General features: G+C 38.4%; 1 protein-coding gene across 1 annotated transcript; it reads left to right on the forward strand.

Annotated features, from left to right (window-relative positions):
• The first annotated feature begins 8,594 nt into the window (after window positions 1-8,594).
• On the forward strand, window positions 8,595-26,957 carry LOC121963765 (malate dehydrogenase, cytoplasmic-like). Its single transcript, XM_088075043.1, has 10 exons — window positions 8,595-8,891; window positions 17,637-17,735; window positions 18,897-18,993; window positions 21,306-21,485; window positions 22,511-22,519; window positions 23,504-23,625; window positions 24,840-25,016; window positions 25,140-25,253; window positions 25,723-25,812; window positions 26,479-26,957. Exons 1-10 carry the CDS (start codon window positions 8,838-8,840, stop codon window positions 26,599-26,601), a joined length of 1,065 nt encoding a protein of 354 aa, XP_087931169.1. The 5' UTR covers window positions 8,595-8,837; the 3' UTR covers window positions 26,602-26,957.
• The last annotated feature ends 167 nt before the right edge of the window (window positions 26,958-27,124 follow it).

Here is a 27,124-nt window from a genome sequence, read left to right on the forward strand (position 1 = left end):
TCAAGACAACAGCTGTATGGATTTCCAGCCATCTTACAGTTTTGGTGCTTTGCTAACTTAAATGGGGATAAAGTGATTTAATCGTGCGGCTCGTCTGGACTTTACAGATGTTATGAGACAAAGTGGAACAAATCCCTCTGGTGAAACAAGTCATTTCAACTGATTTAGCTGCTCGTTGTCATTGTAAAGTCATCAAATACAGAAGTTTTTGTTTTTGTGAATTTGGCGTAAGATCCCGACTCTAAAAAGCCACCTTTTGCACCCACATGACACGCCGCTAAAAACTCACCTGGACAGAACCGTGGCAGTGTTATTATACGCTACCGGATGACTGGATAACAACAGGCACATCAGCAACTTCATGCTGCGTCTGCATGATACGCCGCTGGACGGAGTCAGGTTGAAATGACATAATACAAGCAACACAAAGGTCTCTACAGGATGGGCAGGAGGGTGGATGGATCCCACAAACCTGACTTTCATGCAGGAATCCGGTGTTCGCTTCCCGTCTGAATGTGATGTTTTTTCTTACCATGCGCCTCCTTCCTCTAATCATAACCATCCGTTTCAACATGTGCATTTTTTGACGTATCGGCGTTGGTTGCCATGTGCTTTTGTTGACTAAAGATAACCACGTGCAGAATCCTCCCGCCATGTGCTTGTGTTGACATCACAGTGGCGACATACGGGGAACGCCAACAGCAGACGCAGAAGGATACCTAGAGCGTAACATGTAGACGCGGAAGTCCGCTGCAAAGCGGCAACATGTGATGACTTGGGATGAGAAGGTGCTGGAATAAAGCAGTTTAAAGTAACAAATCAGTAGTCGGGTTTCCGTCATAGATTTGCTTAAAACGTAAGTGATGTTTTTGAAATTCTGATAAAACACAACTGCGAGATGACTGCGTTTCCAATGAGTGATGTTCTGGGACTTCTCTCGCCATAACGTTCCAGTAACCATGGTGATGGGTGTTCAAAACATTAGCAGCTTTGCTTCTATTGCAGCCATTCAATAAAGCCAGTCTGATACTGCCATGATTTCTTTGTCTCGTATCAGAGTTAAGAGATCTCTGTCTCTTCCTTCGTCCACACATGCCGCACCATGTTCTGTAGAATATCATGTGACTCAGTTGTACTTTTTCTTCTTCCTATTTTGGTTTAGTCGTTGGCGTCCATAAAGTCGCATTACTGCCACCCGGTGCTGCACATATGAGCTATAAAAGCAAAAGAAGTGTTACAAAATCAGTTTTTCTAAATACGACTTTTTCAAATTGCCTAAAATATCACCTCACGTGGGCGTAAAAACCTGTTGGGGTTTTTTCGAAATTAGTGTGTTTCCACTAGGCGTATTTTATTTTCACTGTTTCAGTTTGAAGGTTAATGGAAACCTGCCGAATGCTTCTCCTGCTGCTCACTTTATTCTTCGACTGACGTCTTTCGTCTCATTTTTTTCCTGTGTGCGTGATTTGTTTGTGTATTTTGGTACCAAATGGTCTGTGAGATGCACATTAGAAGAATTTAGTGATTTCCATATACTGCAGCTGCCATTATTTTAAATTATTTTTATGGATTTTTTTTCTACAAAGCTACAAATTACACCAACTGCAAAAACAAAAGTCTGAATTCTCTCTTCAATTGGGACAAAGGTTGAGCCTTTTCATCCTATTTTTGTGTAAAAGTTTCTAATCCTCTGACAGTGTCTTCATTAGAGAGTGTCTGTCAGAGGAGGAAGTAATCACCCGCTCCTCTACATGTGTGTGTTGTACATGTGTGTGTCAGGTATGTGTGTGTGTGGAGTGATTTGACGGCGTGGGCAGGTGAGCGCAGCAGTCATCCTCTTCCTCAGGCGTTTGTCAGTGACTGACAGCTAAAGCGGAGGGCAGGGAGGACAGACAATACAGAGTAAGGAGAGATGCGGTAAACAGGCTCGGCCATGCCTCCGTCACTGCTGCTGCCGCCGTGACATGTCAGCTCCACGCCGCAGCGCTTTGTTTACGCGTCACCTGTCAAACCTGGAGAGGCGGCTGAAGTGGAAAGAGGTGCTCATTAATACCAGCTGATGATTAATATTTCCAACATGCAGCTGAGTGATTCCTGTCATGTGCACAAAACACACGGCTGAGGCTCCTCCGTGAGACTTTTTTTGTCTCTGCAAACATTTTCTTGTTTGCAAAATAGTCTGGAAACAGTTTTTTTTCCGGGTTAAGATGAATGAATGAATTTAGCCCTGATACCAAAATACTAACTCAGATATTTTTATGCCACTGCGTCGACGATAACTGAGGCCGCATTATGCATTATGTTTTTGGGTGTCGGTCAGTTTGTCCCATACTTGTGAACTCAATAGCTCAAGAACGCCCTGAGGGAATTTATTCAAGTTCAGCACAAACGTCCATTTAAATGTGGCAGTGAACTGATTAAATTTTGTTGGACATCAAGGTCACTATGACCTCGTCCCTCTAAATCTCATGAATGGAGCGCTCGATAATTTTCTTAAATCTGGCACAAACGTCACCCTGGGCTAAACAATGCACTGCTGAAACTTTCATGGTCAAAGGTCAAGGTCACTATGCCCTTGAATCTCTCTCGTTCTCATGAATGTGATAGCTGAGGCTGGAGGCATTATGCTTTCAGGCTGTCTGTCTGTTTGTTCCCTAGTTGTGACAACAATATGTCAAGAAGGTCTTGAGGGAATTTATTCAAGTTTGGCACAAACGTCCACATAACTCGGCAATGAACTGATTACATTTTGGTGGTCATAGGTTGAAGATCAAGGTCACAATGACCTCATCCATCTAAAACTCAAACATAGATCTAAATTATGCCATGGGGAGTTTCCTCAGATTTGGCACAAATGTCCACTTGGATTCAAGAAAGAACTAAGTAGAATTTGGTGGTCAAAGGTCAAGGTCTCTATGATCTCATCTGTATAAATCTCATGAGCACAGACTTCAATAATCCCTTATGGAATTTCCTTTAATTTGGCACAAATGTTCAATCGGACTTAACCATGAACCGACATTTTGGTACCCAAAGGTCAAAAGTAAAGTCTATTGGGACCAAATGTGTCTCATTATCATGAAATCTCAACAAAGCCATTGAGGGAAATTTTTTTCTGATATGGCACAAACATTCACAAGGACTCAGGAATGAATTGATTAGACTTTGGTGGTCACAGGTCCCGGTCACTGTGACCTTCCATGCATTTCATTATTAGTAGTGCTTTCTATATCAAGAAAGCCTCGAGAGAATTCATTCAAGTTTGGCACAAACGTCTACTTAAACTCAACCATGAACTTATTAATTTTTGTGGTCATAGGTCAAAGATCAAGGTCACTATGAACTCATCTGTCTAAATCTCATGAACACAAACGTCAACCTGGACTCAACAATGAAGTGATTAGACGTCAGTGGTCAAAGGTCAGATCGCTCGAGGACTGAACCAAACCATATCGTTCACCGCTTTTGCTGTCGCTACAGTTGTAGTGTGGACTCTTGATTTGGACCGATTTTTAAAAACGTCTCTGTATATTTTTGTTTTTGTGTTTGTCTTTTATTGTTCTTGGTGTGGACGGCTTTCTAGCTGACAAACTACAGACTATTTTAACGTACGTTTAAAGTCTGCAGGAGATTTATTTTGGGTGCAGAATCACTTTAAAACCACTTCACATCCTCACAGCAATAACATGACAGCAACACGAAAAACTGGTTCTCCATTTCAACACCAGTCAGAGGATTTCTGCCTCCAACTATAATTACCTCCAGTCTGCAAAATCTGTGTGTGTGTGTGTGTGTGTGTGTGTGTGTGTGTGTGTGTACCTGATGCGTGCTCTAATTGACCGACTGACTGACTGGCTGTTATTTGGCGGGTTAGGGCCTGCTGTGCGAGTCACTCAGGGCTGCCTAATCATGCATTGTGTGTGCCAGTGATGGCTGCGTGAAGGAATGCCAGACTTCACCTCGCGGTCAGGCGAGTCACCGCCGGGCCTCGTGGATTCAAGCAGGGACAGGCCGCCCCGGTCCGGGTCGGGACTCAAGAGTCGCACTTCCCCTTTTCCTCATCTCTGTTATCACTGACATGTTTTTTTTTTTGACTCACGGGTCTGTTTACATGATGCGTGACTAAATCACCGACGTGCTGAGGGGTTAAAGTGGCACTGTCACATGGCAGAGTTACAGGTTTGATTCCCGTTGAGACCACCCATGTCGGAGAAGTCGGGCCGTGGTGTTGTGCGTTTCAAACCCACAGGTGAAAAGTTACTCATTACATTTACGTACGTACTGCTTTAAAGCAGCAATTACCTGAAAGTTAGTAAAAATTTAAAACAGAGAGAGAGTAAAAACTAACGAAAATAATCCCGAAAAAGCATTTTTTCTGTAACAACACTTTTAATTATTATGACTATAGTTTTCTCTACATTTTTTAGGCCCCCCTTAAAAAAATTAGGTCTTTTTTGGCACTTTTTCTGAATTTCTTTCAATGTGTGAGACTTTACTTGTCAAGTTGCTCATTGCCATCTTCCCCCTCGATTTTTTAAAGAAATCAAATAAATTTGGCCAGGTTTTAAAGGGTTAAACAGCTTGTAAAAGGCGTCTGAACAGAAAGAAAACTGTGTTGATCCAGGATTCAAAGGGTTAATGAAAGGATACTTGTGCGTGATCAGAAGCTGAAATCACATCTACATCAGTTCAATTCAAACAACTTAATTTACTCTAAAGGACTTTTCGGTTTCAACAGTTTGTAAATCATACAAACATTTACAAATCATCAGCAGAGAGTTTATCAGAGAAAATCAATACACATAATGACTCATTTAAACACATTACTGCATTATTATAAACTTTATTTCACTGTCCACACAAACCCTCAAACGCCCTAAAATCAATTCCTCGTGCAGGCGGCGCTCTCTGCTGGCAGCCGGCAGGAAATGACACGTCCAGTTCTGACAGCAGTGGTTCTCAATCAGGGGGCCGGGGACCCACAGGGGTCCCTCAGGGAGCTCCAGGGGGCCCACAGAAATTGGCATTCGTTTATTTTCACTGTTTAATTCACTTTAGCAGTGAGTCCAGTGTCAGTGAGAGTCGTAAGAGTGAATCTGCTAATCATGAGGTTCACCTCCACCACGGTTGTCTCCTCCTTTGTTGACAAAAGCGCAAATAATTATTATTTTATATATTTTATTCCCCTTTATTTATTTATTTTATTTTATTTTTTTAAATTCTCATCTTATTATTATTTTCACTATCGATTAATCTGCCCTGTATTTTCTTGATTAATAGATTTATAATTTTGTTGATAAAATGTCAGAAAATACAAAAACTGGCAAGAAATCATTGAAAATCTTACAAGAACATTACCTGAAAATTAGCACAAAATATCCCAAAAATACCAAAAAGTGCAGACACATGCCTTGTATGAATTCAAAGAGCCAAAGGGGATGTCTTAAAATGTTTTTTTATAGCTGAACAACAGTCTAAAAATGAAAAGCTATTCGGTTTATTTTAATATATGACAAAGAAAAGCATCAAATTTTCAGCATGAAGCCAGCAAACATTTGGCTTTTTTGCTTGAAAAATTACCAAAATTATTACCAGACCATCAAAATAATGATAATTGTGGTATTATTACTTTTTTGAGTAAAGACCTCATGCAGATTTACAAGATTTTACATATTTTCTTAGTTTAATATTTGTTCAAAAATAACCTTGTCTTTTTTTTAAACTGCTGCGTTGAGATGCATTTCCCAAGCTGTTTAACCCTTTGAGTCCTGACAGGCAATGATCAATTTGGCAAGGCGTGTCCCATAAAATCCAAGAAATTTGTCAAATGTGACAAGAATATTACCTAAAAACTAGTTTTAAATAAAGATGGAAGGTCTGGTAAAATTATCCAAGATATTAAAGAAAAAAAGGTCCAGCAAATATTCATAATAACATCAATTGTGTATTAATAATTATGTTACAGAAAACTATATAAAATACATCAAATTAATTCTTTTTAAAAAAAATTGCCTTTTTCTTTTTTGTTGTTTTGCTGTTGTTTTTTTCCCTTATTTTCAGGGTTTTTTTCATATTTTTTTTACTCATTTCTTATTAATTTTTCTTTTTCTTGTTGATCATGACCAAGTGACAAGATGTGTCCCACAAATTGCAAAAAATTAGTAAAACTTGACAAGAAAATAACCTAAAAATTTGTTTGAAAAAAAGATGGGATAAAAAATGATCCAAGAAAATAAGGAAAAAAGTTAAGAAAACCATATTTATGATAATATTGGTATGTTAATTATAATTATGGTACAGAAAAAAATATAAAATACATAGAATATAGCTTTTTTAAGATTTAGCATACTTTCAGTCATTTTCTATTTTTTGTTTGTTTTTGTTGTTTTGCTTTTGTTTTTCTTTATTTTGAGGGATTATTTTTCTTTTTTTTCTACTTTCTTGCTCATTTTTCTTTGTCTAGCTGATAACTTGTACTGTTGCACTATAAATAAATAAATAAATAATAATAATAAAAATAGTAAGAAGAAGATGTCACAAAAAACAGATATTAAGCATCTCTTTGTGCTGCACTGACCCTGCAGCCTGCACCGACCCGTCACCTCTCTGACTGTATCAGACGTGTCGGCGCCGTCACTCGTTCATGCGTGTAGATTTCACAGAACGGGTCCCCCTCATCCAGCATCCCGCCTGTATTTTCGTGTCCTCCAGGACTCGGCTCGGGACCCTGCTGGCCGCTAGTGACAAAATAAACAGCGGAGCACGGATCAGTCCACAGCGTCAACACAGTCGACGCGTCCAGCTCCTGCAGCTGAGAGCTGCTTTACCCACAGCAGCTGAGTGGCTGTAAAGGACCTGTCTCACAGGGCAGAGGGACCTGAACAGGTGACTCGGTACTTTTACCTCTGGTACTTTATGTTTCAGAGCGACTTGTGATGAAAACTATGATAAAACTTGCTTTAGTTCATTGAATTGCGTTTATTGTTTCTGCAGAACATTTTAAGAGTTTCATATCGCGGCGTAAACTCAGTGACTCGTACGCGACCTCTGTGACTCGTATTTGACCTCGGTGACTTGAACTTGTCTTAGACATAAGATAAACCACCACAAATTCAGTTTTATCTAACAAAATATAAACAACACATGGACTTAGAACACAATGACATTTTTTCAAAAATGCAAGAATACAGTGCAGTTACATAAAACGTAATAATAAATAATAATAATGATAAATAAATAACACTGCAACCAAAAATGTGATATTATTACTGTGACATAATAATACAAATAATAAAGTTTATTTATATAGCACTTATCAAACCAACATTAAAAAGTGCCGTACACTTAAAATCACATAATAAGAAAAGACATAAGAGTGACACACAGCCAAGACACACCATGTTAACCCTTTAAAACCTGGACCACATTCACTTTTCTGGTGCTGCATTCAGGTTCCTTCACAAGAATTTAAACCTTTGATTTCTTTGGAAAAATCAAGAAATGTCCTTAAAATTGCAAGAAATGAGTAGATATAGAAAATTCTATTTAAAAAGCAAGGGAGCTTTTATTCATTTATTTATTCATTACAAAAAATATATAAATTTACAATCATTATACTTTTATATTTGAATTATGGTACAAAATTATAATTATTCTTAAGCGCTCAGGTCATTTCCTTGTTTGTTTTTGTTTTTTAATTTCCTGTTTTGCTATTTTTCAGGTAATTTTATTGTCCTTTTTGTAAAATCAAATTTCTTGCAAATATTGGGGTCAGTTCTTCTTAAGATGCTTGTTGCCTCCTTCCCATATTATATATATACAATTTATGATCACGATTTATCTCGTAATTATGACTTTTTATCTAATAAATATAACTTAAATCTCATAATTTGGACTTTTTATCTCATAATTTGGACTTTTTATCTCATAATTTTGACTGATCTAATAATTTTAACTTTTTATCTCATTATTATGACTTTATATCAGAATTTCTACTTTTTATTTCAGTATTATGACTTTTAATTTGTAATTTCGACTTTTTATTTCAATGACTTTAATCTCATGTTTTCACATTTCTATCTCAATTATGACTTCTCAAATCTCATAATTTGGACTTTTTATCTCCTAATTTAGATTTGTTATCTCATAATCATGACTTTTTATCTAATTATTATGACATAATATGATTTTTTTGTTTCATCAAGAGTTTTCCTCTCATTGTTTCCTTTCACTGGTGGAAATGAGCCAAACTTTCATGTTATTGTTGTGATTATTATTATAATTATTTTAATATTAGCGCCACCGCAGGCTCTGCAGCAGTCCTCCTGTCCTCGTGTGACCCTGAAACATGTCCCTGCAGTGACGTCACTGGCTCCTGCAGACCTGGTTTTTGGGTGAATTTCAGCTCGGGTCGTTTCCGTTAATTCACACCTGCGATCACACATGAAAGGCTTTAGCGGGTCCGGTCTATTTCCGTCCTCAAAATCTGATTAAAGGACTAGACTCACTGCAGTGTGTGTGTGTGTGTGTGTGTGTGTGTGTGTGTGTGTGTGTGTGTAGTTGGCTCGTGGAGGTGTGAGTGAGTCCCCGAGGCTGCGGAGGAGAAGAAGCCGTGAAAGTCGACCTGCAGCTCGGTCAGCTCGGTCCCAGGTTTCCTCCAGTGCCGCTGCCGGTCTGTCTCTCTGCGTCTCCTCTCTCTGTGGGTGTCCACCTGTCTCTCCGTCCGTCTGTCTGTCTCTCCGTCTCTCTCTCGGTACCGTGTCCGGTCGAGCCGCCATTTCTGCTCCAGAGGAACCGTGAGTTTTTACCGTGAGACGACAACAAACAGCGGCGGGACCATGCTGACTCTGCTGACCTCCATGTATCTGGTGGTGCGGGCGGTGTCCTCCCAGGTGAGTCGAAAAAGCGGCCGTTTGATGGCGGATCCACCGGGGACGGAGCTCAACCGGACCGGTACGTCCCGGTGGGGCTCCGTTAACCCGGCAGCTAAACATGTAATGCGTTAGTTGGCGGATATTTATTGAACAGATGGTGACTAACGAGCCAGCAGCCTCGTGATTCTGTACCCGGTGATTCTGTACCCGGTGTTACTGTACCCAGGGATTTTTGTACCCGGTGTTACTGTACCTGGTGATTCTGTACCTGGTGTTACTGTACCCAGGGATTTTTGTACCCGGTGTTACTGTACCTGGTGATTCTGTACCTGGTGTTACTGTACCCAGTGTTACCTGGTGATTCTGTACCTGGTGTTACTGTACCCAGTGTTACCTGGTGATTCTGTACCCGGTGTTACTGTACCCAGTGTTACCTGGTGATTCTGTACCCGGTGTTACTGTACCCAGTGTTACCTGGTGATTCTGTACCCGGTGTTACTGTACCCAGGGATTTTTGTACCCGGTGTTACTGTACCTGGTAATTATGTACCTGATGTTACTGTACTCAGGGATTTTTGTACCCGGTGTTACTGTACCCAGGGATTTTTGTACCCGGTGTTACTGTACCAGGTGTTACTGTACCCGGTGATTCTGTACCCGGTGTTACTGTACCAGGGGATTCTGTACCCGGTAATTCTGTACCCAGTGTTACTGTACCCGGTAATTATGTACCCGGTGTTACTGTACCCAGGGATTTTTGTACCCGGTGTTACTGTACCCGGTGTTACTGTACCCGGTGTTATCGTACCCAGGGATTTTTGTCAATGGTGTTTCCGTACCTGGTCTCTCTCTACCCGATGTTTTGTACCCAGTGCCTCTGTGCCTGGTGATACTGTAGGCCTACCTGGTGTTTTTTGTACCTGGTGATTCTGTACCCAGTGGTACTGTACCTGGTGTTTCTGTACCCTGTGTTTTTGTACCCAGTGCCTCTGTACCTGGTGATACTGTAGGCCTACCTGGTGGTTTTTGTACCCGATGTTACTGTCCCCAGTGTTTCTATACCAAGCATTTCTGTACCTGGTGTGTTTGAACCCGATGTTTCTGTACCTGGTGATTTTTGTACCCGGTGTCTCTACCCGGTGTCTCTACCCGGTGTCTCTACCCGGTGTCTGTCTCTCTGTCTTTCACCATCATACTTCAGGTGTGAAAATGGCCGCCGGAAACCGAACACCTCCGTGTCAGTGCAGGTGCTCAGCAGGTTGCGTCCTTTTCTGACCTCGTCATTATTAATTCAGTGACAGTCGCCTCCACCTGGCAGCCTCAGAGGTCAGTGAAGCCCGCCAAAATAAACAGCACCATCACATCCGATCTGAGCCTTCAAAATAAAAGCTCTAGATTCGAGCATAGATTGTGGTTGTGTTTGAGTAAGATTTAACCCTTTGAAACCAGAGCAAACTGGCTTGATTTCCTTTAAAAATGCGTGTGATGAAGGACATAAGCAACTAAAGAAGAAATTATCCAAAAATAACAGGAAATTAAGAAAAATGGTACGCTAAAAATTTCTCAGAATGACCTGGAAAAAGAGCTTTAAAATTATAATAATCTTGTAACATAATTTTAAATAGCCTATGTGAGCATGATAATTATAAATACAGTTTTTCTTAAATTTTTGGGGGGGGTTAATATAGGTAAATAGGGTAAATATATAGGGTAAATATAGTTATATATTTAGTTTAAGCGTAGTTATTAACATAGCTTAATGTATAATAATAATAATAATATTCCATTTTAAACACATCATATTGCTTTACACACAAAATGTGCTTTTCAAAGTCCGCTTCGCTCTCATTCTCCACCGGTGTCTCCGAATGTCCGCTCCACTTTCATTCTCTGCTGGTGTAAGCGGCCGCCGTCTCCCCCCTCCCTCTTTCTGCTCCGTGTGTGTGAGAGGGGGACGTGATGAGAGGACATGATGAGAGGACATGATGAGAGGACATAATGAGAGGACACGCTGTTGTCGTTTTTTTTTCTGAAAATGCTTAAATTAAATTCATCTTTCCACATCTCAGCCTTTCAGACCCTCAGGTAATGAAAAACAAACAAAAAGAAGATATCTGTTATCGGTATCTTATCGGCCACGAGAAGCTGGGAGTTATCGGTTATCTGTTGAAATAATCATTATCGTGATCACTGGTTATGATATCTTCATATCTCACTCAGGAGTCAAAGGAACCTTTAAGCTCGACAGAAATACTGATTTGATGTACATCGTGATATATATCGATATTGACTGATATGAAAAAAGACTTTTTTCATAACTACATGCTTAGCTTACGATATGTCAATGATTGGCAGCAACATTGATTTTATAGATTATTATTTGTTGTGCAGTGTCAAATACTCACACTGCTCTGCACACAGAACGTGCTTTTCAAAATCTAATCTTAAGTATTGTTGGATTCATTAATAACACTTTTATTTATAAGGCACTTTTCAAAATACTTCAAAGTGTTTTACATACAATTATAAACACATAGTTAGTGAAATATTACAATAACTAAAGGATCCCAGTAATGAGTCCTTCTTTAACAAAGTGCATCTTTTTATTTAAGCATTTTATTGAGAGCGGTCAACATGCACAAGTTGTTGTTAGCAAAATAAACACAAACAAAAAAATGCTGCATGAAAATAATCAGTGTATTTATGTAACTAATTCAGACAGCGCTCTTCTCCAGGATTTTTAAAATAAAAAGAAGAAAATAGAAATAAAAGTGGAACAAACAAACAAAAAAAAAACAATGACAAAACAAAATACACAACCCAACCAGCCCAGACACCCGAGACTAAATCAGAGGAGCCTACATTCAGGTGATAGCAAAAATCATCAGATGGCCCTGGAGTTTCTCTGCAGTTTCTCTGGAGTTTCTCTGCAGTTTCTCTGGAGTTTCTCTGGAGTTTCTCTGGAGTTTTTCTGGAGTTTCTCTGCAGTTTCTCTGGAGTTTCTCTGGAGTTTCTCTGCAGTTTCTCTGGAGTTTCTCTGGAGTTTCTCTGGAGTTTCTCTGCAGTTTCTCTGGAGTTTCTCTGGAGTTTTTCTGGAGTTTCTCTGCAGTTTCTCTGGAGTTTCTCTGGAGTTTCTCTGGAGTTTTTCTGGAGTTTCTCTGCAGTTTCTCTGGAGTTTCTCTGGAGTTTCTCTGCAGTTTCTCTGCAGTTTCTCTGGAGTTTCTCTGCAGTTTTTCTGCAGTTTCTCTGGAGTTTTTCTGGAGTTTCTCTGGAGTTTATCTGGAGTTTATCTGGAGTTTCTCTCTTTGTTTATAAATTGCACTCGTCTTTTCTTGAGCAATGTCTCAAATATTGGAAAAAAAAGGCTTTACCATAGAAATTGGTGTATTTAAGATAAAAAGTACAGAGAACATTAATTAAACCATACAAAAAGTTAAAAATAAAGAAAATCATACATGTATTGTGGGAAAAACACACAAAACATGGAATTCTTTTACGTCCTTAAGAAGTCCTTTTCACATCCTGAGGCAAATCAGCAACATTTGCGCTTTTATTTTGAAGGCCGGGTTGCCGGGCTCCCGGGCTGAGGTCTCTGTTTTGCCGCCGCCTTGACGCGTCAGTGCCGGCTGCAGATTATCAGCACCACGGTCAGTTCCAGCCTGTTTTAGCTGCAGGAGCTTTGCAGAAACTGAGCCTGCAAACTGCACTCAGAGCCAACATGGCTGCCGGCCGGCGTCCTTCACGGGCTGAAGGACCGAACTCTGAGCGTAACGTAAACCTCCCCGGGCTGAAACTCAGACCCTCTCTGAAAGAACATCCCGAAATCCACCTGCTTCACTTTCAGTCTGGTAGCAGCTACAGGACAAAAGTATGTGGACACCTATATCTGCAGATCTGCTGCAGCAGCTTCCACGATAAGGTCTCCTGCTGATGGACGAGGTCGGGACAAATCAAACCGATCCTTCTTCATGAACCTGTCTTCGTGCACACGGACAATGTCGTGTTGAGGGAAAGGGCTTTTCCCAAATTTTGGCCACAAAGTTGGAATAACATGGTTGTGTAAAGCATCATTGTGTCTCGTAGCACAGGGATACTCAGCTTTGCTTTGTTTTTGGGGCCACTTTTGCAAAATAACAGGAGGCCAGGGGCCAACCACAGCAGCTCCATACGTGTTTCTAGGATTTTAGGATGTTTCAAGGATTTTAGGACATTTCAAGGGCATGCCTGGGAAGTTTCAAGGATTTTAGGACATTTCTAAGGTTTGAAGTCCTTTCTTTGATTTTTTTTTAACCTTTTTCAGTATTTCAGGTTATATACAGGATTTCAGGAAGATTCTAGGATTTCAGGACATACGAAGCATTTTGGGACATTTCTAGGATTTCAGGACTTTTACAGGATTTTAGGATTTTTCTAGGATTTCAGGACCTTTTTTAGGATTTTAGGACATTTCTAAGATTTTAGGAAGATTCCAGGATTTAGGGGCATTTCTAGGATTTTAAGACATTTCTTGGATTTTAGGACGTATATCGCATTTTAGTACTTTTGCAGGATTTGCAGACATTCCTGGGATTTTAGGACGCTTCTTGGATTATAGGACATTTCTTGGATTTTAGGACATTATCTAGGACCTCTGTCGGGGGTGTGGGGGATCCTCCATTGGCACTTTTTTCGATCAACAAGCTCTATTTTGATGCCGTTTTATGCACTCTGACATCTTATGGAGACTAAAAGTACAAAAACAATCCTCAGTGTGACTCACTTTACTTTTATTGTGAATTAAAAAATGTTTGGAGGGCCACCAGGCACTAAGTTGGGGGCCAGATTTGGCCCATGGGCCTTAAGTTGAGTATCACTGCTGTGTTTTTTAGCGCCTTGTTGCTGTTTGTCCAGTGGAGAAACTGCCACAAAAAGCGGTTGTTTTCACAGAGACATCGCTGCGTCTTCTGCCACTGTGGCGATAAGCGTTTGTCTTTAGACACCGCTGCTTCTCCAACAGGGATCCTGCCTCCTGAAACATTATATTTTAAACCGTTTCATGAGCTTTTTCTAACCATAACAAAGTGTTTTTCCCGCCTAAACGTAACCACACATTAACCAAAGCGTTGTTGAAATGTTTCAACGTATCCACTACTACATGTGAACTCCTGCATAACAGCATGTAAACGTAACGTATTCATGGTCTGAGGAATACTAACATTTATTCTGGTGATTTGGTTGCTCATGACCCCTCAGATTTATCTGGTGACCCTTTTACGGGGCTCGACCCCTAGGTTGGGAACCGCTGGACTAAACTAGCTAACTGTTAAAACCAGCTCGACCTTGAAAAGTTACTGTAGCTGCTCCGACAGTGATTCATCAGTATTCATAATCGAATAATATCAGATACTTACTCGTATATTAGGAGAGTATATTTTACCATTGTACTGTAGTAATCTGAGTACTTCTCCCACCGCCGCTGATGTCTGAACTTTGTGCTGTTCTGCTCTAAAAATGTCAGCAGATCAGACAGCTCGTCTCGACTCAGACTTACCACCCGCGAGGCCGCAGATAACAGGCTGAACAACTTAACGAGCTGGCAACTCAGCACAGCAACTTCCTGTTGTCTGGGCAGTGAAGTTGACCTCAGGTGACCTTTCACCTTTGACCCCCAATCACCCAGAATAATCCACAGAGCGCACAGTTCACAGCGAGGGCCAGAGGAGGTGGACACAAAGCTGTCAATCCAAATTACATTACATTTTCCTCTATATCGATATATAGTTATAGATATATTTATAGTTGGAGTTACAGATACAGTTATAGATATATTTAAAGTTATAGTTACAGATATAGTTATAAATATATTTATAGTTGGAGTTACAGATAGAGTTATAGATATATTTATAGTTAGTTACGGATAGAGTTAGAGTTACAGATGTATTTTTATAGATATATTTATAGTTATTATTACAGATAGAGTTAGTTATATTTTCAGATATAGTTAGAAGTATAGTTATAGATATATAGTTATAGATGTATTTGTAGTTATATTTACAGATATAGTTAGAGTTATATTTAAAGATATAGTTATTTTTATAGATATATATTTATAGATATGTTTATAGTTAATGATATAGTTACTTAAATTTACATTTATAGATATATTAATACATAGTTTATAGTTATATAGATTTATATTAACAGATGTAGTTATAGATATGTAATTATACTGTAGTTATAGAATTACATTAGTAGATGTAGTTATAGTTATAGATGTAGTTATAGATATGTAATTATACTGTAGTTATAGAATGACATTAAATTATGTCGTTATAGTTATAGCTGTAGTTATATAGTTATAGATGTAGTTATAGATATGTAGTTATACTGTAGTTATAGAATGACATTAAATGATGTCGTTATAGTTATAGATGCAGTTATATATTCATAGTGCTTGGTGTGGACGGCCTTTTACACAAACATTCATTTTGTTTTGTGAATATTAGTGAAATATTCAGGCGCTGTCACAGTTTTAATGATCAGTCTCTGCGCACAGAGGCGCGGTGCAGCTGTTGTTGCAGTCCCGCTTCCCGCCACCAGATCCCGCCAAATCTCGCCCTGAGTCTCGGTGAAAAAACGGCTCTTTTCAGAAAATCCCCGACCGTGTTTGGAGTGGGTGGACTCGGTGTGGCCATTGCGGTGCATCATGGGAGATTGTGTTGATTTGTTCATATCGGCTCTATAGTAAAGCGCGTGCTAGCGTCTCAAAAAAGACTACAAGTCCCGTGAAGCGCGCGGGGCGAGTCGTTTCACCGCCTGACTTTACAACACAGGGATAGAGGTGACCCTTCCCTCTAACCGACGGAGAGCAGGAAGCAGCGCAGACCCGAAGCATCTCCACCCGATACACAAAATGGTAAGAGCGGACCTGCACGGTCTAAATGTGCTTTTTAAGCTTTAATAATGCACTTAAAGTCCTTTTATCAGCGCGTGGATCCATTTTAACGCTTTGCTAAACGATGCATCAGTGTCTGACATTGACCAGAGGCCGGCAGCGTCATCACTTAATCTCACTTTATGTTTTATTTTTTATGCTTTCGTTAATGTTGGTTTTATATTTAATAAAATAATGATAAATAGACCCAAGGGCGCAGCAGTCACGCGCAGTTGGTGGCGCAGTTTCAAACCCGCAGATCACAGATGCTGCATGAATGAAATCCTCACAGACTGAAGCGTTTTGGCTGCAGCTGAGAGCAGCTTCATTTCCGCCGCTTTAACCCTCGATGCTCCGCTGCACGTTCATGCATCTGCCTCCATCTTATCACGAGCAGGCTGTGGCGTCACGTCAGGCGGCATCATCGGCCTGTTTTTTTATCCGCTGCGAGACACCAATCACGACAGGAAGCTGCGTGCATGTGACTGCGCCTCCGGCCGGAGTCTCAGCTGGGTTTCCAAAGACGTGGCGAGAAGATTTCACTCAAATTACCCCGAGTCTGAAAAATATGCAACATCAAAACTCATCCAAGAATGCACGGTGTATAATTTAATGTGCTCATTGTTTTAGCTAAATTTTACATGAATAAATTTTATTTTATTTTTTAAAGAAATTGCCCTCATATAAAACTTTCCAAAAAATCAAATCAAGATACACATCTTAAAACTATATCAAACTTAAAAATGCTTTAAAAACTCTATTAATTAATGCGAGTCGTACAACTTTATGTCTATTTATCTTTTAAAAGTAATTAAATTAAATTTTATTTGTATAACCCATTATCACAAATCAGTTTGCCTCAGAGCGCTTTACAGAACACGACATCCCTCTGTCCTATTAAAAAAATGGTAATACTTAATTTAATTGTTAGTGTTAATTTATTAATTATTATAATTGTACCTACTTTTGCTCATTATTTTTGCTTTGAAGTTTGGTTACTTCGTGCCACTTAATGCACAAACTGAATCTGTTGACTCGTAAATGAACCGTTTTCAAAGCTGTTAAAAAAAAAAATCATATTTAGATAAATATCTTTTTGTCTGTCTGGTTTGACCCTATTTGTCTCAACATTTTCATTTGTCAGTTCTGGTCACTTTATGGACAAACTGAATCTTTTTATCTCTAGATGCACCATTTTCAAAACTGTTAAAAAGTTAAAAAAAAAAAAAACCCACACATTTTAAAAAATGATATCAGGAGGCTGAATCCTGTTTATCAAACTCAAAATTTAATGATTATCTTGCTTGTGAAATTAGTTGCAGCCAGTGAAAATATGATGCGCTGTTATTTATGAATGAACAGGAAACACCATTCAATTCAGCTTGTATTTTAATCACAAGTATACATTATATTATACATATATATAATATTTTTATTCATTACTTTGCACAGTGAAGAGCGTCAGAAAGTTCTGTAAATCTGCCGTTTTTTAAAAATTCACCTGCAGTTTGATTGATTTAATGCAAGCCGAATTAAAGACTAAAATCAACTGATAAAAATGAAACATAACAGCAAAATGAATGTTGTACCTTCTCTTGCAAGTATGCAAGGTCATTCTTTATTACGCACATTTCTTAATGGAGTTTGGTGACGAGCCGTGTTGATACAAAGAGCAGAGGTCCTCCGGAGGAGGAGCCGCTGATAACAGAGCCAGCGGCCTCTCTGTGAGGAGTCAGACGGGTTAAATTCGGACCTCACGACTTCTCCAACAGCGCACGCCACTTTCCCTTCACTTCCTGTCAAATCTAGGTCAATGACACTCATGAATCAATCCTGTTTTCTCCCCGCAGCCCGAACCAATCCGTGTTGTGGTGACCGGCGCTGCCGGCCAGATCGCCTACTCCCTGCTGTACAGCATCGCCAAGGGAGACGTGTTCGGGAAGGACCAGGTAAGCCTGATCTCCTGATTATGTAACCCTCAGCGGCGGCGGCGCCGCGGTCCCCCCTGAAGCCGCTCAGACAGCTGGGCGATGACGCTGTTACATAAAGCACCCGACATTAATAATACATGTGTTTATGTGAGGACGATGAGGAAGAAAAACACCATAACATTTGAATATTTTCCAAAATATTCTTCTTTTTAGGGTCATACTGACATATCGTAGATCTGTTTTGTCATCTTTAGCAGTGTTTCAATCAATCAATCAATCAATCAATCGATCAGACATACACACACATACAAGCACACAAGCATGTGAATAAAAACAAAAAATCATAAACAGTACTCGTTACAGCTGGGAACTGACGAGACGTTTCCAGAGGTGAGGAAGCACAAGAGGCAGGATGAAACCTCTGAAGATATATATCAATACAGTGAAATGATAACAATGTGAAATAAATAACAAAAACAATTTAAAAAATAAGTAAATAATAGGTAAATTAAATGATAACAGCGCAAAATAAAAATATATAAATAATTATGTTAAAAATAATTAATGATATAGGAAGTATTAAAACTGTGAAACAGCTAAAATGTATAAATAAATAGTCAATAGATGAATAAAGTTCAGTCAAAAGCCAAACTAAAAACGGCTGAACTTTGATATCGCTTTGATGCTGTAAAAAATGCAGATTTCCCTGTTGTGGGACTACAAAATGATTATCTTATCTTATCTTATCTTATCTTATCTATAAGAATTTATACAATTTAAGAACACACTATAATGCACTTATATAATTATATAATAATAATACACAAAGATAAAAATACTAACATGCTGAATAAAAAGAGTACTATAAATATAAAACATGTCATTTTTCATGTTATTCTCAAACTTTGCCTTTAAATTACTAAATAAGAATAAATTTGTGGAAAAAATGATATGGATGTAATAAAATTTTAAATGTGGACTTCATAGAAAAAGAAAATGAAAATGTCAAACACGACGTTTTGTGGATGAAATTCATGTAAATGTTTTCAGGCTCGGATTTTTCAGGCTTTTCCTCTCTGTTTATTTCAACAGGCAAATTGGTCAAAAACTGAATTAACGGTTATTGTTTGGAGGATTTTCAGGTAATAATCTATATTTTTTGTCCCTCTCGTTTTTCAGCCAATCATCTTGATCCTCCTGGACATCCCTCCCATGCTGCCGGTGCTGGACGGAGTCGTCATGGAGCTGCAGGACTGCGCCCTCCCACTGCTGAGGGGTGAGTCCACCGAGTGTCTCAACCAAAACACTCATCAACTCTGCTCAACTTTAGCTGTCCTCAAAGAGAAACTGGTTTTGCAGACATAAAAAGGACATAGAAACAATACAAAAGACAAAAACAAAGACGAGGTAACTGAAGATAGCAGCCGTGACCGCTGACTGTGCTGCGTAAAGAGACCAAAGCAACAACAAACAACATCAGATACCCCACAACAACAAACGTCATACGGGACCACAGAAAGCCCGTGTTTGTTCACAGAGAACAAACATCTGAACCGGGAACCAGAAAGCAGAAACGGGACAGTAATCAGTAATCTGTCCGTTTCATAATAAACAAAATACAATAATAATAACTTTATTTGTGTTGCACCTATCATACAAGAAACACCGCCGAGTGTGCTTTATAAGAAAGAAATTACACACACCAAGAGCTTCACATTAAAAGAGGACATAATACAACCTGCATGTAAAAAAAATATAATAATAAAAGAAATAAGTAATCACTAACTGTAATCATAACTGTAAAATTAAAAATAAATGTAAAAAAATAGTAAAGTCTCTGTATTTAAGGGAACACGTAGAGTTTTTATTCCCCCGATAAAAACAAAACGTTAAACCGACGTTCAGACGTTTGATCGACTGTCTGAATCTCCTTCTTCCAGCTGGAAAATTTTGGAGCAGAACACGCTGAGCGTTTTTATGTGTGTGAGTTATTTGTCCTTCGTAACCTCCTCTGTGCTGCTGTGAGGAGGAGGAGGAGGAGGAGGAAGAAGGAGTGTCTAAAACAAGGCCTCTGATTGGCTGGAGGTTCGGGCACCACAGGAGCCAATCAGACGAGTGGTGGGACAACAATGAACTCTGACTGAAGTCCAGTCTGATAGCAGCGGTTTGCTTCTGACGAGCAGAAACACGCCGAATCGTCCGGATCAGACGGAAGTTATCATGGAGATAAACTGAGATTAACCCTCTGAGTGCTGAGAGTCTGACGGCGGTGTGAAAAACAGCTGAGATACAAAACAAATCAATAAAAGTTGTGCAAAATTTCCCAAAGTTCTCAAAGTCGAAGAGGAAAAGTGAAAAATGTGTAAAATAATCGCGACGCAGAACCTAAAAATCACAGCAGAATATTCTGAGCAGAGGCCGACGTTCGCAGGTGATGTTTAAAAAACATAAGTCAGTGTACGTTATCAGCACTAATAGATCACCTTATCAATACGTTCCTGTAGCCGTCAGCCTCCTGTTATCTGTACCGAGCAGATAAGAAACTGCCGTCTGCAGCACGCTGTTAATAATCCAACGTCTCATCTTAGTGAACGCGGTTTCTCAAGAACTCCTTAAAGTTTTTAAAATGTTGCACAAACGTTCACGTGGACTCAACGATGAACTGATAACAATCTGGTCGTCGAAAGTCAAAAGTAAAGGTTCCTCACCAAAACTTGTTTTTGGCCGCAACTCAAGAAGTCATACATCATTTATGACGATTCTCATAAATATCTAATCAGATAAAGAGTCCCTGCTTTACTCTTTTACCAGATTATATATGGAGAAAATACGATGATAATATGATATTTCCAGTGGAATATATTAGAAATTATTTAAAAAAAAAATATATATATATAAATATATATATATATATATATATATATATATATATATATATATATATATATATATATGTGTTTGATTTTCATCGAAAAATATTATGCCATCATGGTAAAAACCTGGCATTTAAAGGTTTAAAATTCTGAAAATTAAAGATCATTTGATATTCATGATTATGACTGGTGTTGGTTAAAAAAATAAACTCAATGAGAGTAGAAAATCATATTAATGTATAATATTTTTGTAGCCTGATTGTGATGATAATCAACAATATGTGTGTATATATATATATATATATATATATATATATATATATATATATATATATATATACACACACATTGTCCTCCATATGCCAAATATGGTCAAAATGACCTCATCAGGTGGAAAATAGTCAAAATGATAAATTCAGAGTCAAAAGCCCAGAATGACACCCAGAAATAATACAAGTCCTGTTTTTCTGCATTTTTGGACCTGAACAGTCTGAATGTAACTATTTAGTTTCCACAGTGTATTTTAGACTTATTGTAGGAGCTGAGCTGCAAATTCACTGATTACACTCAAATACACAATCTGGACTACATTTAGGACACATGCATCAACACACACACAGTTATCACAACAGGAAAAAGAAAAGTGCAGAAAATGCTTTCGTGATTGATAAAGACATAAAGTGACTGCTGACCTCGTCCGTCTCGTCCCCCACAGAGGTGATCCCCACTGACAAGGTGGAGGTCGGCTTCAAGGACATCGACGCCGCCATCCTGGTGGGCTCCATGCCCAGGAAGGAGGGGATGGAGAGGAAGGACCTGCTGAAGGCCAACGTGGCCATCTTCAAGACTCAGGGAGCCGCCCTGGACAAGTACGCCAAGAAGACCGTCAAGGTGAGTCCTCCGTCCTCTGTCCTCCGTCCTTCGTCCTCCGTCCTCCGTCCTCCGTCCTCCGTCTCGTCTTGTTCTGCAGCGAGCGCAGGTCTTTCATCTGTCCTGGAGGGTTTTTGCTCTTTGTCTTGCGGCTTTCTGGGAAGTTTTAGTCGTGTTGTTTCAACACGGGGAAACGAAAGTGCTTCTCCAGCGTCCGTAACACCAAAAACATAATAAACTACAAACATAATAAACTACAAACATAATAAACTACAAACATGATAAACTACAAACATAATAAACCATAAACATAATAAACTACAAACATAATAAACTACAAACATGATAAACTACAAACATGATAAACTACAAACATAATAAACTACAAACATAATAAACTACAAATAAACTACAAACATAATAAACCATAAACATAATAAACTACAAACATAATAAACTACAAACATGATAAACTACAAACATAATAAACTACAAACATGATAAACTACAAACATAATAAACTACAAACATAATAAACTACAAATAAACTACAAACATAATAAACCATAAACATAATAAACTACAAACATAATAAACTACAAACATGATAAACTACAAACATAATAAACTACAAACATAATAAACTACAAACATAATAAACTACAAACATAATAAACCATAAACTTGATACAGAGCTGCAGCTTTTGAACACTTTTTATTTATAACACTTTTACATTAAAGTAAAAAACAGAATAAATCATATTTAAATCAGGAAGACAAGGACAGCATCCACATAAATAAATAAATAGTTATCATAATTATTTAAAAAAACTGATGCTAATAATAATTTTAAAAAATATATAAAATAAAAATAATAGATTTTTTTAAAGAAAAATAGAAACATTTTCAAATATAAAAAACAGCCTCAGGGCAAAAATATCAGCGCTCAGATCTGCAGCTTTTGATGCAATAAACCCACAAACGTAACAAACATAATATGAAATTTCAAAGACGTCTGTATGACGTCCAGATGTGATGCACGCAGTACAGATGTCGTTGGTGCACATTTGCAGGAAATGTTGTGTTGCGTTCGCAGGAGGCCGTGCCGTTACGTTTGTGGGATTCTGACGTTAGAAGCTGCAGATTTGAGTCGTTTGTGGTTCGTTACGTTTGCGGTGTTTCAAATATCTGCCTCTCCGCCGTCACGTTAAAACTCCGAGCAGCTTTACGTTTCTGCAGAGCTCTAATCTGCAGCAGAACAGCAGCGTGTTTGTGCTGTTGTAAAGTCCCAGAGCCTGTAGACCAGCAGGAGGGCCCCTAATGACCCAAAGTCCAGCACGAGGCCCCCGCGTCAGAGGTCAAAGGTCACAGCTTCACATGTCGGGCATCCGCGGAGGAAAGAAAACAGCCGGATTTTCAAGGTTCAGTTTTCGTGACTCTGCAGCACCAAATACAAGTTTTCATCTTTCGCTCCAAAAACCGTCTGAGAAAACATTTCAGAGGCTTTTTTTTTTTTAGAGGAAACTGAAATGAGCAAAAAAAAGATTTATAAGTAAAAATAAAGTCAGTAAAATATAATATTCTCTTGCTGCCGTTAACTTCTAACATAGTTCAGCTCAGTTTTATCATGATTTTATCGGGTTTTTTTACGTTTGTTGTGCAGAGTCTGAGGAGAAACATACAGAATACAGAAAAACACTGTAGAAACACCCAAACACCCAAAAACAAACTAACACGTCCCTGAACAGGAACATATATATATATATATATATATATATATATATATATATATATATATATATATATATATATATATATATATATAGATATATGTATATACGTATATACGTATATACGTATATACGTATATCAGCAGCTTTTCCGTCTGTGTGATGGTGTCAGTGCTGATTAAATATTTTCGCCTGATGGCTGCTCTGTGTCGCCGTCACTCTGATGTGTGTGTGTGTGTGTGTGTGTGTGTGTGTGTGTGTGTGTGTGTGTGTGTGTGTGTGTGTGTGTGTGTGTGTGTTTGATGGTTTTCAGGTTCTGGTTGTCGAAATCCAGCGAACACAAACTGTCTGATCGCCTCCAAGTCGGCTCCGTCCATCCCCAAAGAGAACTTCTCCTGCCTGACCCGTCTGGACCACAACAGAGCCAGCTCCCAGGTACACACACACACACACACACACACACACACACACACACACACACGTCTAAACAACCAAACCCTAAACCTCATTTAAACCACATTTCTCCTGGAATCGTTGTTTTAATGACACCAGGGTTTTTTAATTAATTTATTTGTTTGCTTTTGTTTTTGTTTTTTCAATTTTAAATTTTTATTAGAATTAAAATGGTGTTCATCGAACAGCACATACAGCATCCCGACGTCATTATTCCACCTCTTGGTAAAGTAAATCATTACACCTCCCAGCTGTGTACAAATACTGCACATTACTTCTTTGTTTACTGGCACCTGTTTAAATTTTTTTAATTTTTTTAATTCAATAAGATGTTTTACAATTTAAATTAAAGATATAAACAGCACTGACTCGCAGTCAGGGCCATTACAACAGAAATAAATTCAATATATGAGAAGAGCCTGAAAATATCAGAAAGGGGTTAAATGAAAGGTTTTCATGTACAAAGAGTTTTTAGATTTTACTGCATAAAAATGGCAATAAAAAGAGTTTAGTTTAGTTTAGTTGGACACTTAAAACTGCATAAATAATAATAAATAAATATATAATAAATATATATATATATATATATATATATATATATATATATATATATATATATTTATATTTATATAATATTATTATTATTTATATATATAAGTAAATAATAAATAATCCAGAATAAACCAGTCAGTAAACATTAACCCAAGAAAAACAAAAATACACAATACAAAATGTAAAAAAAAAAAAGAAAATATAAATGTCCAGGGAAAAGTTGTCTTTTTTTTCCTTCAGTTATTTTGCCCATTTGTTATTTATTTATTTATTTATTTATTTATTTTATTTTGGGGGATCTTAAAACATTTTTGGCAATTTTTAAACAAAGAAAGCGTTGCAGATTTTGATTCTTTATTTTTTGTCCAATTTTCTTTCTTTTTATATATATATATATATATATATATATATATATATATATATATATATGTATATGTATATATATATATATATATATATATATATATATATATATATATATATATATATATATCTTTTTCCTTTAACATTTTTGGCATTTTTTAAACAAACAAAAACAGTGATTTTTTGTACACAAGTTTAAACATAGATACAAACACAACAGTTCATTAATGGAGGAAATTAAGGTTGTTGTCGCTGAGCGACTGCGTCTGTATCGCCTGCAGGTGGCGATGCGTTGCGGCGTCTCCTCCGATCAGGTGAAGAACGTCATCATCTGGGGGAACCACTCCTCCACTCAGTACCCCGACGTCCACCACGCCAAGGTCACCGTGCACGGCGCCGAGAAGGCCGCCTACGACGCCGTGAAGGACGACGCCTGGCTGAGAGGAGACTTCATCTCTGTGCGCGCTCGAATCTTTTAACCCCGAACGCATTAAAGAACGATTTTATCAACAGAAAAGAAGCTTTTCCTTCAGGTTTTGTAGTTTCTCCTCTTTTCAAACCTCTTCGTCTTCGTCCTGCAGGCGGTGCAGCAGCCTTGCGCCGCCGTCATCAAAGCCAGGAAGCTGTCCAGCGCCATGTCTGCCGCCAAGGCCATCTGCGACCACATGAGGGACATCTGGTTCGGCACCAAGGAGGTCAGTGAGGGCTGAATGAAATTTAATTTGCATGCTTCTTATAATATTATCTTTAATAATAACTTTCTTCTTTTTTTAATTTAGTATTAATACTATTTTATTTTATTTTTCTCATTTTTTATTTTATTTTATATTATTATTATTTTATTTATTTACTGATTGATCTATTTTATATTTATTTGTATTGTTTTTTTCTTTTTGATTTAAACACATATTACTGCGTCTTTAAAATGTCGTCTCTCTGCTGGGACGCACTGTAGCTGTTTTCATGTGTGGACGTATAAAACTTTTCTTTGTGTTATTGACGAATGAACACGATGAAGAACGCCGTCCGGCCCAAAAATCGGTTATCGGCCTCTTAAATAAACTAAATAATCGACATCAGTATCGGCCCTGAAAAACCAAAATCCATCAGAAAAGTGTTTAAACGTGTCGCCTCCTCAGACTGACGTTTGTTTCGTGTCCACAGGGCGAGTTCATCTCCATGGGCGTGTACGCCGCCGGAAACGCCTACGGCATCCCGGAGGACCTCATCTACTCGTTCCCCGTCAAGATCAAGGTGAGTCGGTCCGGATCACAGAGCTGCCGCCGCCGCGACTAAAAACCAGCTTTTTTTTATGTTAATGTTTATTTTATGTTTATTATTTTGTTTATTATTGTTATGTCATTTTGTTTATTTTATATTATGTTATTTTGTTTATTTTATATATGTTTATATTACATTTTCTTTATTTTATGTTTGTTATTTTGTTTATTTTTGTTTGTTATTTTGTTTATTTTATGTTTGTTTTTTGTTTATTTTATGTTTGTTATTTTGTTTATTTTATGTTTGTTATTTTGTTTATGTTATGTTTGTTATTTTGTTTATTTTTGTTTGTTATTTTGTTTATTTTATGTTTGTTATTTTGTTTATTTTATGTTTGTTATTTTGTTTATGTTATGTTTGTTATTTTGTTTATTTTTGTTTGTTATTTTGTTTATTTTATGTTTGTTATTTTGTTTATTTTATGTTTGTTATTTTGTTTATTTTATGTTTGTTATTTTGTTTATGTTATGTTATGTTTATTTATATAATCTTGTACATGAAATATTGTAAAGTAAAAATAATGGCGACGGCAGGAAGCTCCAAACAAACGTCATATTTGACGTCCGCGCTCAACCAACAAAACACCACAAAATAAAAAGCTCGACCTCTGACCTTTCTCTCTCTTGCCCCCCCCCCCAGAACAAGACCTGGAAAATGGTCGACGGACTCCCCATCAACGACTTCTCCCGCGCCAAGATGGACGCCACGGCGGCCGAGCTGGTGGAGGAGCGAGACACCGCCCTGGACTTCCTGTCCCAGTGACGGTTGCCTCCTGAAGGCCGACGGCGGCTCGTAGACCCTCCGAAGGCTCGCCGCTCGCAGCTCTGAACAAGAAACCCTCCACTCTATTAACCGTCCCAGCCGGCATCTGTGTGTCACCTCTGTGTGTGTGTGCGCGCGCGTGTGTGTGTGTGTGTGTGTGTGTGTGTGTGTCGTGTGTCGTGTCTCTGTAGGCCACTTCTTGAGGTTTTCAGAAAACCTGTTTAACGACCATAACCTGGCCTCCTGCGTCCGTAAGACACCGAGCGAACGTGTCTGTAGATGAAAACGCACACTAGCTGTTCAGAAACTGTAACGGAACAAAACGTCACCAATAAAACAAGAAAACTGACGAACGACGACGACTTCTGCTTCGTTCTTATGTGATCCTCACGAGTCTCCGCGTCTCACTCCGTTTATCGGAGCTGATCTAATGCGTGATGTCACAGCTCAGATGACTTAAACTGGTTTTAATTTTAGGAAGGAGGATCGGGGCGGGGTCAACGAAAAAATAGTTAGATTTCAG

Source organism: Plectropomus leopardus, chromosome 3 (assembly GCF_026936395.1).
Source record: "Plectropomus leopardus strain MGB_pleo_1.0 chromosome 3, ASM2693639v1, whole genome shotgun sequence".
NCBI classification, from domain to species: Eukaryota; Metazoa; Chordata; class Actinopteri; order Perciformes; family Serranidae; genus Plectropomus; species Plectropomus leopardus.